The 15,165-nt window shown below is 30.8% G+C and overlaps 1 protein-coding gene across 4 annotated transcripts in view; it reads right to left on the bottom strand.

The window, feature by feature from the left end:
- LOC141448292 (uncharacterized) overlaps positions 1-15,151 on the bottom strand; it is a 45,348-nt gene extending 30,197 nt beyond the window's left edge. For all 4 annotated transcript variants that reach the window (XM_074116563.1, XM_074116564.1, XM_074116565.1 and 1 more), the window contains exons 1-15: positions 13,745-15,151; positions 12,843-13,005; positions 12,102-12,244; positions 11,423-11,592; positions 9,750-10,246; positions 9,499-9,652; positions 8,957-9,144; positions 7,629-7,871; positions 6,463-6,585; positions 5,336-5,533; positions 3,924-4,200; positions 3,598-3,652; positions 2,463-2,609; positions 1,484-1,751; positions 476-633 (exon numbers count right to left, since the gene is read on the bottom strand). In XM_074116563.1, coding sequence (XP_073972664.1) covers positions 476-633; positions 1,484-1,751; positions 2,463-2,609; positions 3,598-3,652; positions 3,924-4,200; positions 5,336-5,533; positions 6,463-6,585; positions 7,629-7,871; positions 8,957-9,144; positions 9,499-9,652; positions 9,750-10,246; positions 11,423-11,592; positions 12,102-12,244; positions 12,843-13,005; positions 13,745-15,027 — 4,067 coding nt within the window. In that variant the 5' untranslated portion in view covers positions 15,028-15,151. The remainder of the gene's footprint in view (positions 1-475; positions 634-1,483; positions 1,752-2,462; positions 2,610-3,597; positions 3,653-3,923; positions 4,201-5,335; positions 5,534-6,462; positions 6,586-7,628; positions 7,872-8,956; positions 9,145-9,498; positions 9,653-9,749; positions 10,247-11,422; positions 11,593-12,101; positions 12,245-12,842; positions 13,006-13,744) is intronic.
- Between the last annotated feature and the right edge of the window lie 14 nt (positions 15,152-15,165).

Genomic DNA, 15,165 nt, shown 5'->3' with positions numbered 1-15,165 from the left:
GCACCAGCTCACACCTCAGCAGTTGTGGTCGCAAAATTAATGGTAATAGGGTTCCAACTCGTTTCACATCCCCCCTATTCTCCAGACTTGGCTCCCTCGGACTACTATTTGTTCCCCAATATGAAGAAATGGCTGGCAGGAAAAAGATTTTATTCAAACGAGGAGGTGATTGCAGAAACGAATGGCTATTTTTCAGACTTGGACAAATCCTATTATTCGGAAGGGATCAACAAACTAGAGCAGCGTTGGACGAAGTGTATAAGCCTACAAGGAGACTATGTTGAAAAATAAAAAAGGTTTACCCCAAAAAATTAAGTAGTTTTTATTTTTGCACGGACTTTTCAAACGACCCTCGTAACTAAACCCAACATCCATTGGGCTGAAATTCTCGTTAACTCCTTTTTGATTTGAATGCTTATTATGCAAACTAAATCCCATATATAAACGTAGTAAAGAATGAGAAAATTTAGCTTACAGTTTCTTCAAATCTTCAAACTGCACACGAATCTCATCTATTTTCTCCTTGATTTCCTCCACTTTCGCAGCTTTTTGTTCGGCTCGTACTTTTTCGGCTTTACTTTTCTGAATGCAAGGTGTCTCTGGTGGAATATCACGATCAATAAAAAGCACTGGCTGAATAAAAATGGAAAAAATGAAAATTTTAGTATTGAACAAACACTTAACACTTATACAGAAATTATTTTAGTCAACGAGTACATTAGCAAATCCTAAATTGGCTGCAATATTTCAAAAATTTAAAAATTCTAAAATGGACACTCACACGAATATTACATGGCGAGTTTTCATAATGACATTTCCTTAAAACTTATAATTTTTACTAAAAAATAGTTGATTTCAATGTTATACGTGTATTAAAAATATCAGAAATTTGAAGTTTTAATATTTATAATGGAGCTAAACAGGGTACCTGATTGTAAGGAAGTGACCAAAATCCCTTAACCGGAAGTTCCAATTATTGAATGGATTTTTATCTTCATTAAGATTATCTCAAAAATGGCGCCAACGATTTTCATTATATTGTTTCACGGTAGCCTAAAACTTTTATACGAAAAATTTTCCAGAACTATTCGATTTAGGAGTCTCTTTCGAAAGGGCGATAATATTCTTCTCTCTAAAATACCAATACAGTATTTATATACGATTCTGCATTTTTTTTTTTATTTGATTTATAAATCTGTATATAGATTAAAAGAATTCATTTGATAATTTTTTTTTAGGGAAAATTAGTTTTTGCCATTGTGATCAAATATTGCTACTATAAGGGAGGCCAGCATCTCGAGTATTCTAGTGTTAGGAAGTCGTGTGAGGGTTAAACCCAGTTTTTTATTTATTGTTCATGAGGACCTAACAGTTGCTTACCAAATAAAAGTATTCTTTATTTAAAAAATGGTGAATTTTAATTTCAACTTATAAACTGTAAGTGATGCTAACTATCTTTTATACTATATAGTTGATAACTTACTGGTACAATAGATTTCGGTATCGCCACGTATTTTGCATAGTTCACTTTACTGAAATTAAGGTTGTAGACAATAACGTTGCCGTCCATTCCGCAAGAGTACAGCATTTTAAAATCATGAGAAACACAGAGTTGGTTAATATGGCTGTTGAAAGGATCGTGCGCAGGTATTTCAATATAATCTGACAAATCACTCCAATTTTGTGGATTCAGTTTTACAACTCTTACTCTACCATTTTGCAAACCAAGCGCCATGTAACGATCATCAAATCTGCGTGAAATTGATTAAAGAGAAAAACATTTAAGCATATTTAAATACGATATATGTACAAAATGATAATAAGATATTATTACAAAAATTTAATAATGAAAATATTTACAAGGCCTCTATGATAAGAAGAATGAATGAACAAGCAAATAGAGAGGTTTGAAAACCTGTAAGTTGTATATATTTCCTTAAATATTGTCAAGCATTTCCTAACGGATAGTTAATTCTATAGCATCTTTAAATTTCTTATTTTATCAAAAAACAGAAATCAATTTATGAAGGGATGAAGAAACTATTAAATAACTATTTTATTTGTTTACTAAACTTAGAATAAGGAAAATACTGTGATCATATCAATTTCGAAAATGAGTGTTCCGCGAAAATAACCATTTTTAGATTCTCTAGGTTCAAAAATGAGTTATTCAAAAAATTGGTCACATCCTCTTTCTTTGTATGACGGAGAAAACTATCAGCATAACTCAACAACCGAAAATCACACTAAGTTTAAACCTACCTGTTCACAAACTTTTTTTGCAAACTAATTTTTTTTTTTTTTATAAGCAAATTTTAATTTTGATTAAATTAAAATTAAATTTTGGTTAAATTTCTAAAACATATTTATGCATTTACAGATGAAGACGAATGAAATAATAAAATAAGTAATAACACACTTTCTATACGATAATAAGGAATATTAAAGAAAAAAAAACTTACAAATTCAAGAAACATGTTATTGGCACATCTTCAGCGTCACAAATCGGTGTAATATTGGATGGTTCATCTTGACCTAAAATATACTCAAAGAAAAGTCCACAATGCGATTTCTCAGCTGAAACCCACACTATTTCATCACTTAAGTACCTGTATATAAATTGTTAAATTTATTGTTAATAACAATTTTCATTACTGAATGACATAAAATGGTAAATAAATATTTACAAATTCTTAGGAAAGATATCTAATCTAATATTTCGTTTTGGAACCAACATGGTATAATAAATTCCCTGTAGTAAGGTTTTGGTAAAAATCTTTCAATCAGAAGAACCATTTTACTGAATCGTGAGAAAATGCTCCGTACATGGAATGTTGTAATAAAAACTGTTTAGATTAATGGATGTCTGATTAGGAGTTCAAAGATTCTAGTCCAGAACTAAACTGCGCAACTTGTTGTAAATTTGTAAAAGCAGCAATAGGAATGAACTACATATGGTGTCTTTGATCACTAGAGGAACTTGAAAATCATTAAACGCTAACATTCTTTTCTCACATATTCACGTAAAATTTGAATTAACGTAAAACTGGGTGAAGTGGGTGTAGGTTATTTCAAAAAGGATGTTACTTCTTTTCTAAGCTTTCGTTCTAAAAATATGATCAATTCTCTTCTCTTTCAGTATTCCAACTAATGGGCAAACAAGTCGTGGTGACCAAGGTACTTTTCCACCCCTCTTGCAGAACTGACACTTACACAAGTAAAACTATACAAAAGCATGCCATCCATTCACACTGTGCTGAGATCTCAGAAAGCGGAAATATCCTCACCATAGGCGTTAAGTCACTTTTTCACAACTTTTTTTTTTAATTTTTAAATGTATCGCTTTGCAGTCATTACTACAATTTAAATTTATACACATTTTTCACCAGAGTTTCTTACCCAAGTTTGGTATCGTCTTTTCACCTCGGATGTTCCCACCAACAGGAACAAGTAATATAGCAACATCATTAATGTCAAGATAGAAAATAAAATTATATATAGATATTTGAAGTATCAGTTGACGCACTTTGTTTAACACAAAATTATTCAATATTTTTAATAAATATAAATAAGTTAATATAAAAAAAGAAAACTTACTTAGCAAAATAAAGTGATACAGGTTGTTCGGGTGGTACAATTGGGTAATCAGAATCTGTAAAAAATAATATAATCTAAATTACTATTTAATACACTTAAAGAGAATTTTCCAACAGAGTACTTGGGTCAAATTTTCTCATTTAGCGAAAATATCACAAAAAAGATCGTCAACATGAGCATCACTTTGAGCTGGAAGAATTATTGGGCATAAAATTTACCTTTAAAAGCAGTATATTTCTAAAATTGCTTATCCATTTTGTATGAAGCACCTTTATTACCTGATTTATAATAAAACACTATCATTATTGAACAAATTATAATCTTACCATCGGAAAAATTAGCTTCATCATTATTATTGGGCATTTCTTCATATTCTACTCTTAATAGGTACCTTTTATAATACATTTTTTTATTAACTCTAGCTCTAACTTTTTCGGGTAAGAAATACTTGTTTTCATGGCTAACATTTTTGAAATAGCAACCCTTTTTCGACACTTTCAAATAATAACGAGGTTTTGTAGTTCTATAATAGTTTTTTATGTTTGGCAGGATATATTCACCAAAATATCCGTTTGTACAACTAACCAGAAATGCTAAAACATCCTGTAAAAAAACAAATTTTGTTATTATTATTTTATTAGCCAAATTTCATGAATTTTTTTTTTACTTCAACATCACAACCACCATTTTAGCAACATTTTGACAATTTATCATTATTACTATTGTTACGGTTTTTAATTATTCTAAGCAAACATTTTCGTATATCTCATAAAATAAAATTTATAGTTTTGTTGGAACTTGTTTTCATGAAAACTAATTAGGTTCTGAGGCTCACGCTTTGCTCATCTTCTTTACAGCAAAACCTAATGTGAAGCCAAAACTAAATCTATGGAAAACTCACAATATCTTTATCAAATTTTCGTAGTAACAAGTTTTTTAATTTAGGGGGTGATTTTTCAGCAAAATATACAACTTAAAGTAACAGCTTAAATTTAATAAACTTTAAAAACAAATAACCCTAGAGAAATATAGAAAACACACGGTATTACTCTTTGGAATTCAGGGAAACTGAATATAGATAATTTTCAATGAAATTCGATATGGATACTTAGCAGGACTGCAAGACTTACCTTCGTGTATTTTTATAACTAAAAAGAGACAGGTTTATAAATTTCAAACTACATTTGGAACGTTTAAAATGTCGTTTATTAATGCTTTATTATTGTTAATGCTTAATATCTTTGATTTTATCGTCGCAGTACGCATGTTTTCCTTATTTCCGAACGGTTTCAATCCTTCATTAGAGGTAGAAAAGTTTGACTACCATTTACACAAAATATGAAAATAATCTGGTATAAAAGTTTTGTTTCTTTAAATTAACTATCGCATTTGGAACTATGTCACCGCCTGAATTTATCAATATCGTTTAGAGAACATCAACTCTATGTTCTCATCTTTTTAAAAACCAGTTTCTAAACTTAATTATCCTTCTGTTCGGTCAAATAATAAATCTGTTTTTTTATTGAGATTTTCATAATTCGGTTTTCAGATCAAGAAATCTTAAGCTAGACAATATCCAAATCATATAAGAAGTAGCTATATGTTGAAAATTAACTGCACGCTTTCATTAATGCAAGATTTTGTTTCTTAATGTTTAACAGCATTTCAATTGCTAACATCGATTAAGATCTGACCGATTATTGTTACTTATTTCACATTAAAGTAATTAATTACTTACCGCAGAATGTTTCCAGCAGAAATAACTTACAGGTCCTTCAATTTTTACTGCATGAACTGCTAATAATTTTACATAATGCTTTTGACAAGGGATTGTTTCATAGATGACCACGGTCCCATCATGGCTCGCACTGGCAATAATATCGCTATTGTGATTAAGAACTATACTGGTAATTTTTGCTGTATGGGGTTTGAATACCTGGAAAATAAAATTACCTTATTCTTAATGAAAAGTCAGAAATATGACCAATATTCCCTAAAAAAACAGTAAAAGTTCGTGCCATCCAAATTAATCTTGTTAATTTTGTGAGTTCCCTACATCGACTTCAAAACTCTAAAATCAGCATTAAACAATTAGAAACTTTTACTCAGAAGTTGCCTAATGGTCCCAAAATTACGCTTTTCTTTATTTCTAATCTTCTAATGAATGACTAAGGAGTTCAAACAGAAGAAAAACATTTTAAGCAAGAATGGCATTATCTCCAAATATTTAAAAGCACTCTCACAATCGTTTCAGAAACTTCATGTGTGAACTCTTATTTAACTTAGTTTTTAAAATTTTGATTGGATTTAAAAAGTCATTTTCGATAAATACAACTGCTATCATTTTCGGTACTTATGTGAACCTGTCTGCTTTCTACCAAGACTATACTGTGTTACAGAAATATGACTGTGACTGTGGACCATGACCACAGAATCGTTTATTACACATGACCACATGATCGTTTAAAGGTTACACCATGTTACGGTTATCCTCACTGATTGGCGGCATTTTTGAATTCTTATATTCTTTTATGTACAATTTGATTTCTTATTAACATAAATTAAATTGACTCTGCTGATTGTAAAAACTTATTTGAGAAATAAACAAAAAAATATGAATTTCTGAATAAATTTGTTTTAACTTCAAACTTTTTCGAATTATTTTCGGTAAAATTTGTAAATTTTGTGCTTTTTTTTTATTTTCTCTTGCTGTACTGTATAGCAATACGAGGAAGTATTCAATCTACGGATATACGATGTTTTTTCTCCAGTTTTTCCCAATTCATTAAATTTAATTTCGAAAATATTGATTGTTTTTCTCACCAGAGAAGTAAGAAAAAACTAATATCGGAATCGGCAGCTTACCTGGGTAACAACGGCGCATTCTTTGTCTGTTACTTTTTCTTCCTTATAACGTACAGCCACAAACATGACCCTCAGTGTGCCATCATTAAATCCAATCACCATTACACGCCCAGTAAAATCTAACTAAAAATAACAAGAAAGTTGACTTGATAAAACGACACTGTTGAAGGAAGCGTAAAGCTCATCACTGAATCCCGTTATAAACAACCTTTCCTTAGAAAAAAAAAAAAAAAAATCAAACTAAAAGACATCAGAGATGTCAAAATTCAAATGAAATCTTTCGTGGAATGCATAAAAAATTGCTTAAATTTATAAATCTTTGTGTATCTAATGTGAGTACTTTTCAGAAAAGTCTAGGATTTCGAGAAACTGAACCATCCATTCAGTAAAACTATACCTCCAGTTTTGGGAATTTCTCCAAATTAGATTAAGCAACACATTAAACATCCCTTAACTTACAAGAGATAAAACCGTTAATTGCAGAAAAATGGTAATTTAAAGAGAATCTCCCACCTCCTCTTTTTCCAGAAGTACGCTAAATAAAAAGGGCCAAGAGAAATATTTCGAATTAAAGTTATAGATCAACATACATACAATTAGAGCAACAAGTTAAAGAAAATCATAGTAACCGTTTTCGAAAAAAATCCTAAACAGTAAATAATCTATTCATTAAGTGGTAGGGGTTTAGTCAGCCGATTTTTTTCAAAATTTAGTTTCATACAGATTCTTGTTATTATTTTACACGTGGCAAGACTGTGAAATTTACAATATTAACTTTAGATGGAAACCTAACTACTTTTTCTCTCACAATTTCCTGGAAAATTGTTTCAAATAAGTTACAGAAATATACATCTAAACAATTGATAAACCAAGTTTAAAAAGCGGAGATAAAAATCAGTAACGTAGTGCTTCCGGTTAACGTATTTAACTAAAACTTAGTTTTGGCAATCGCTAGTGGTGTTTGGCTTAATATCAATTTTGAACTTACAGCGATTTTTCATTTTGAGATACGTTAGAAAAATACTTATCTATTTTACGGGAAAATCACTTATCCGTACTCAAACTTAAAATCAAAGATCTGCACGATTATAATATCTTCTTTTACTGTAAGGAAAGAGAAAGTAAAGAAAATCAAAATAAGCAGACATAAATTTTCTGAAAAATACCTCAAATGGTAGCCAAAGTATAGCTGTACAACCAATTTTAAACCATTTTTTTAAAACAAGTGTTTTCAAAATGCTATTATAGACAATAAATTCTCCTATATCTGTTATAACAGCAACATAATAATGAAACGGTGATGGAGCGATGCCTGTGACCGCACCAGCATGAGTTTCATAAATCTTGTGCGCCATAACATTCTCGCCACTTGTTTCTAAGATAGCTGAATATATTGTCCCGCGAGGATCCTGAAAAATTAAATAAATTGATCAAAACTAGCTAACTAGAAAGTTATCTAAAAGTTGTTATCACAGCTAAGTTCGATTTTTTTTTCCTCCTCATTTACTGCGTTAATGTGAATATTTCTTTGCCTCAGAGATGGCGTTGCCTTAAATTTTGTTTTATTAGAACACTTATCGGAATAACCTAAGTAATTGGTTCTCAATCTTTTAGAACTGCAGACACTTTACAGAACTGCGGAACTTTATATTTTTAATGCTGTGCGGAACTTAAAGAACTGGGTATTGAAGAATAATTAGACAAAATTAAAACAAGTTGCAAGTAACACTGTTACAGTTACAAAAGACGATTAGTTTTATTGCATTGCTTACACTATATTTAATGGATCATTGAAAACAAACTAATACTTATAATAAACAAGAAGATAAAGAATAAACAATTAAATATGTGTTTATTACCATTTCTGGACAATTTTGTCGAACCAGTGAATACTATTCTCATTTCATGCTCCAAGTTTTCAAATTTTTTGACATTAAATTATTTTATGATGAGACGTCGAAAAAAAAAACATAATTCAATATATATATATTTTTTAAATTGGATAATATTTTTTTTAAAAAGAAATAGTTCGTGAATCATTTTTCAAATGTTTAACTACCCGCGTTGCGAATGTGGTATTCATTCGCCTTTCGAATTGTAGACCAATTATATATTATGCAATATTTACGTAGTTCAGAAATGCTAAGAAACATTATTTACTCTATCCTGTTCTTCTTATAGAACTATTGAAAAAAAAGTGACGTTAAATTTTCTATCCATTATGGATAAAAAGGGATATTTAATAAATATTTCAAATATTAATATTAATTATTAATATTTCAAAGCCAAATGGTACCCCTAATCATAAATAAATACGATAAAATAAATGATCGATATTTCTCCGCAGTTTTAACTTAGTTATTTAATACTAAATTTTAATAAAAATTTAGCTGAAATTAAGCTGAATTTAATAAAAATTTTACTATATTTGATCTAGTTATTGTTATTAATAGTAATATTTTTAGAATTGAATAATTTGACTTATATTTTTTACCTGGATGAAATACAAATTTGTTGTTTTCTTTATTAGATAATTAATTTCGATTGGTTGACCACTTTCATCTAATATTTTAGCTTCATAACTTTCTTGCATTTCTAGCTTACGATTTTCTTCTTTTGATTTCGTCAAGCTTTCAAAATACATTACCTCGTAATCCCATATTCTGAAATAACCATCTTTACCTAAGAACAAAAATAAAAAAAAATTCATATAATTATCCCCGGAAAAATTATATGAAAGAAATATTATCTGGGATGAAGAATGACGAGGGTTCACAAGAACCCAGACAGTCTAATTGATAAAAATTAATTTTTTCGATCTCGGAAATCTCAATACGAATATGTCCGGTAAAAATTAAAATCAGTAATATGCTCACTGCATTCGTTCTTAAGAAGAGTAAAAGAAATTCAAAAGGATTTTATAACTTACAAAGAACCCCACAACACGTGAGCTCTAAGAAATTTAGGATAAGAAAGAGTAGATTAAGAAGAAGAAAAACAAATGCGCATTAATGAATTATCATTTCTGTTTCTTACCAACAGTTAATATATTTTTGTTTGACGGATCAAAACTAATGAATACAATGGAGCCCTTTTCGTGCATTGGTAGCTCATTTCTTCTGGTAATTTCACATTGCATTTTATTATAATGCCAAATCAGTATATTACCTTCCGATGTACCTGTAAGTACCTGAAACGATAGTCAAGTTTTTAAAATAGAAAAATAAGAATACTGTCTCATATTTCAAAGCCAAAAAATAGTAAAATGGCTTCTGTTTAAGTTGAACCTTGTCTCCTAGAATAGGAAGCTCTTCTTTAGGTTTCTTTTCTTTTTCTTCTTGTTTCTTCTCAGCAACTTCTTCGGGTACTTCATCCATATTTTCAGCATTTTCTACAGCTGCTTCTTCATCGTTTTCGCCATAATCAATTTCCTCCTCCTCATGGCCTATTTCTTCATAATCAACATCTTCATCATCATCATCCAATTTTTGATCTACATTACTCGCAGATGCTTCTACTTCCTTAGCAGGCTCTGCCCATTCTGTTTTTGAAGGCTCTGCCCCATGCGCTTCATCTGCTTTTTCCTCTTCCTCTTCATCTTCCTTGTATGTAAGCATTCCCATTGCCGTGTCCTCTTCCTCCTCTTTGTCCACTTTCAAATGTGGCACCAAAGCAAAAGTTTGTAAATGTGATAATTTTTTAGGAATTTTCCTAATTTGCCTTGAATACAGTTTATGGCTACCGTATGACGCCGCTAACTCCCAGAAAATCAAAAATCCAATTCCTAAAAAGTAATTAAAAATTATTTTTTATGTGAAAACAATACTATTAAATAAATAATACTCAAGCGTATTATTAAAACGAAATAAAAATGACACACTGATTTAATCAAATCTTAAGTTCAAAACGTTTGTGATAAAGATTTAGTAAAAATGTTAACGATGTTTTGACTTTAGATTTTTGATTTTGGGTAAATACAAGCAAAAAGCAGAGATCCTTAGGAGTTAAATCGCAGCTGTTAATGCCCTAACTGGTTCCTTAAATTCTATAGTGTATATTATATATAGCTAACCTTTTTATATACACACACACAGTGTACATATATGTATACAGTACATATAAATAGTGTATATATATACAGTCAAGTCTGTTTGGACCAAACTGGATAATTCGTATCAATGGATATTTCTGGCCACTAGACGAAGATAATGAAATCACTTGCGGCTTGGAGTGTACTGGAACATTCCATTGATGATGAGTATTCCTGTACCTTCGCTTAGAAGTGCCGGAAGGAAGGTACGAGAATTGGTAGGTTAATCAAAATGACTAGCTATTTCCCACATTTATTAGGATTCCTGTATAATGGAGTAAAAAAAAAGGTTAGCTTAATGGGATACCTCTTGTCTGTACGTTTACCTTCCAAAAAAGAGAGCATTCGAAGACTTCATTCAAATTTCATTGTCTTGAAATTTGTGACCATCCTCTTCTTGACTTAAACGAACGAGTCCTACACTAAATACGAACATTCACACAAAATCAATAACAATTGAAGACTACACGGGAAAAAAGGGTTAAGTCCATTTTATGGCTTTTTCAGGAGAGCAACTTTAAAGTTTGAAACGTTACAGTTTCAGTTTTTATTGAAGTGTGCTTTGGTAATTTATACAGTGCTTCGATTCGATATCTTTTATAAAAATACATGAGGATCGTTTGCCAAGAAAAGCGTTATTTGATGAAACTACTTGAAATGAGACCAGAAGGGTGAGGGTAATCTTTTGAAAGATTTGGCAGGAATGAATATGTCACCAACATATAAGGAAAATATAACTAGAATCTAAAACAATATAACTATAATGATTGTTTCTTTAGACAAACTTAAAATCATTAATATCTAGCGTTGCTACATAGATCCATCATAAATTCAATAAAATATTCACATATAATGCACAAATTTGCTTACCACAACTAATAATTTTTGCTTTATGCTTGCTGAAAGAGGTGATCTCCGTCTTGTAGACTTGGTACAAGTTGCACTTCTTTGTTGCTAGTAGTCTATTTTTACTGACTGACCAAACTATTACAAAGTTATTAGGGCTACTTCCTTGAGTGCACAATAGTTTTCCATCAGAACTGGAAATTAAAAACTCACGTTATTTACACTTCCTCCTGTTATAAATACTTGTTATACACGACTTTCACTACGAAAATGTTTCAAATAAAATACATCTAAAAGAAGAAAAAGAAGATTGAAAATGAAAAGAAAATTTATGGGTCCACAAACTGGCAACACATCCACACAACGATCAGTTAACGAAAAGAACGAATGAAACGCCTTGACCTCTCTTTTTTTTTTGGACTCAAAAGAATCTCAAACGGACACTTACCGTGAAAACTTAACTTCGGAAAATTTTACACAATCGCAACACTTCGTCTTACTATCACAATTACAGAAAGTGGAAAACCATTGATTTGTCAAATTAATTACAAACTGACCTTAAAAAAGATATTAAATAAATCGTAATTTAATCATCTTTACACCTTTTAATCATTACCAAATCTCACCAATAATTTCATAAAAAATTTCTACGAGTAATGCAATATCTAGCAGTAATTTTAGTAAAAAGCATTTGGTTAAGTACCTTAAACTAGAGTATATGTATTCCTTTTCTTGAAATACTGACTCAAATACTGAAATAATGTTATAGTTTGGCCATTGATGTACCACTATGTAAGGGCTTTCACCTTTTTCACAAACAGCAATTACCTTATTTTTCACATTTGTCTAAAAAAAAATAATAAATATTAATAATAAAAATGTTGAATATAAATTATCAATTTTTTTTTTTTAATGATTATTTCAGGAACATTCTGCCTTTCCTCAAACTTGATATCAGTTGTACCTGGCACCGGAGAATCCGGTTTCGAGAGACATACTAGTGATGACTTGGATTATCGTCAGGGGACTAAGAATTTGCGGCCATGAAACCTCTCCTCATGTTCCTTGGAAATGTTCGGGGACGAAAGGGCAGCCAGGTATAACTATGCCCTCTCACAGATTAAGGGAACTTGGCCCTCCAAAAAAGAAAGCCGGTACTCAGGGACAACCACTTCCGAGCGACAAATCTCCCTATCCGTCAAATGTCCACCCTAGATGTTTGAAGGATAGCTCTTTTTCCTATCACTCATCCAAAAGTTAGAGAGATGCAAGATTGATGATTTTTTCAAATCTGGTAGTGGCAAAGTCCAGTTATATCCTCCAGTTAGCCTGCTCTAGAAATTGACCCCTTGGATCTTTCAAGAGATAAAAGTGTAATTGTTCCACAATTTTTTTTTTTTTTAGTGTACTAAGACTAGCAATAAAATAAACTAAATATGCTTACGGCAATTGAACCAACGGCGTTTCCACCAATACTTGGTAAAGAGCGAATTTTTCTCGTATCTGTATTGAAAAAATGGACAAAATTTCCACTCTGGAAGACAAGATGAACATCGTCTATTTCGCCAAGATTGTATGGCTTCTTAGGATCAAAACCAAAACAATGACTGAGGAAAATGTTAAGGTTTCAGTTTAAATGAATTCACAACACAATTGTGAATAATGTCATAGTTGCATGATAATTTTTAAACACCCAGACCCCTCATTTTCGATTGGTAGCCCCGAAGATGAACTAAATATAGCTGGAAACATTGCCGTAAAGATTTTTCGTTTATAGGCAGGCCAAAACTCAAGATTCCTCAAGAAATTATATTAACAACTGTTCAAGAATTTCATATTATGCTAAAAAATCGTTTTAGAGAATTTATTCTATCACTTTTTTAAATAATAAAACCCTCTTTTATATAATACTTCAATATAATACACTGTTCAACTTTGAAAAAGATTTATAAGCAAAGACAATAAGTCAACCAACTCTCTCAGACGAGGATAAAGAAAGTTCTAAGGCAATCACAAGTACATACGAAGATTGAATATGCGATATTACAGAAAAGGACAAGCTAGAATTCTGGAACAGATAAGGTACTGAACTCATGGTGGGGCAATCAATAACAATTATTTCATCAGACATAACAAGCTATTTTCTTTCATTTTGATCGATTTCACATTTTCATCTATCTTTATTTGTAATGTCGAAAATTTTATATCAGGATTATGCTTACTATTTTACTCTCACTTATAATGATTCAGCAGCACGTAGGTATGATGGATCATTGATAAAAAATAATAAAGAGAATGACTAAATTATTTACAAGATAAACTATAAAATATTAAATGAAAGGATACTATATAGCAAAGTTTTTCGCATTCATAGAACAATTCTTGCTTAAATATGGAAATGGTTTTAAAGGTGGTACTACTTCTATTTCAAAGGATAGAAAGATTCTCTCGCAAATACGATCTTCAGGTTCAACACTGGCTTTTTTAAAACTTTCTTCCTCTTCTATTTCTTCTTGTTCGATAGCTGATTTTCTTTCAAATATCTCCTCTTTACTTTCAACATAATATTCTTCTTCTTCTGAAGTCTCGGTTTGATCATCTAAGTACAAATCTTTCCCGTATTTTTGCTTTACCACTTCAATTCTTCTCAGTAATTCATTTCTAATTACCTCATCCATTGGAATAGTTTCGCCAAATATATCTTGTACGTAAGCTTCTCGATTACCTTCGTTGTTTTGATCAAAACCAAAATCTGTTTCACTATTTTCACGATGATGTTTCAATTTTTTATACATGAGATCATCAAAAAATGCATTTATATAATCTTTTAAAAGACGTTTTTTCGTTTGTTTTCTATCTTTAGCTTCTTTTTCATCTCCAAAGTAAATCGTTTCATCTTCGAGACTTCCATCTTCTTCCATCATTCTTTCTTCCTCTAGTTCCTTTGCAAATTCTTCTCTCTTTTTTCTGCCTAATTCCCCTCTACATAATCCTAGTGAAGTTATAGTAGCCTTTGAAGGTTCTAAAAGTAATCCCAATTCACTTTTAATTTGTGCAATAATTTCCTTCAATATCTTGATTAACTTTTGGACTTGTTTAGGTGTCAGTACTTTCGGCTTAATCAACCAATCATCATCTAACATGTCTTCAACGAGTACCATCATCTCCTCATCTTTTACATCTTCTCCTTCTTCACCAGCCAGTTCTGATTCTGCTTCTTTGTCTTCTAGTGCTTCTAAAGAAATACTTAGCTCTTCCAATTTTGGATGATATGGTTGGTCATATTTCTCATAGTCTTTCTTGAAATTTTTAAGAAAACTTTTCAAAATTGACATTCTTTTTTGCAATTCGTTTAAATCTAGTGAAATTTTAATTTTCTGTATATAATCTTTTTCTTCAACTGCCTCTTCACCACAAGCTACTTTCTTATACCCTCCTTCGCCCGTAGATATTTCTTCTTCACCCAAGTATATTTGCTTTTGCCCCATGTACATTGAATCTTCACCAAATAACACTTGCTCGTTCATTACATCAGTTTGCTCTTCATCGGAGTCCGTTTGCTCTCCTTTCATGGATATTTCCTTTGGACTAATAACACTTTTGGTTGTTTCTTCTTCTTCTTCCTCCATTTCGTCTGACTGTCCACAAGAATCGAGAACTAAATTAGCAGTTGTAAGGTTACGTTGCTAAGTATTTTATTAATTCAATGAGAACTGTTGCTAAGCAATAATAAAATAAATAATGATATTGAAAATAAATGTTTACTT

This window comes from Rhodnius prolixus, unplaced genomic scaffold (assembly GCF_049639745.1).
Source record: "Rhodnius prolixus isolate KJV_2025 unplaced genomic scaffold, Rpr scaffold_19, whole genome shotgun sequence".
In the NCBI taxonomy this organism is placed as follows: domain Eukaryota; kingdom Metazoa; phylum Arthropoda; class Insecta; order Hemiptera; family Reduviidae; genus Rhodnius; species Rhodnius prolixus.
Note: the sequence above shows the minus strand (reverse complement) of the source record. Positions and strands in the feature narration are given on the sequence as shown.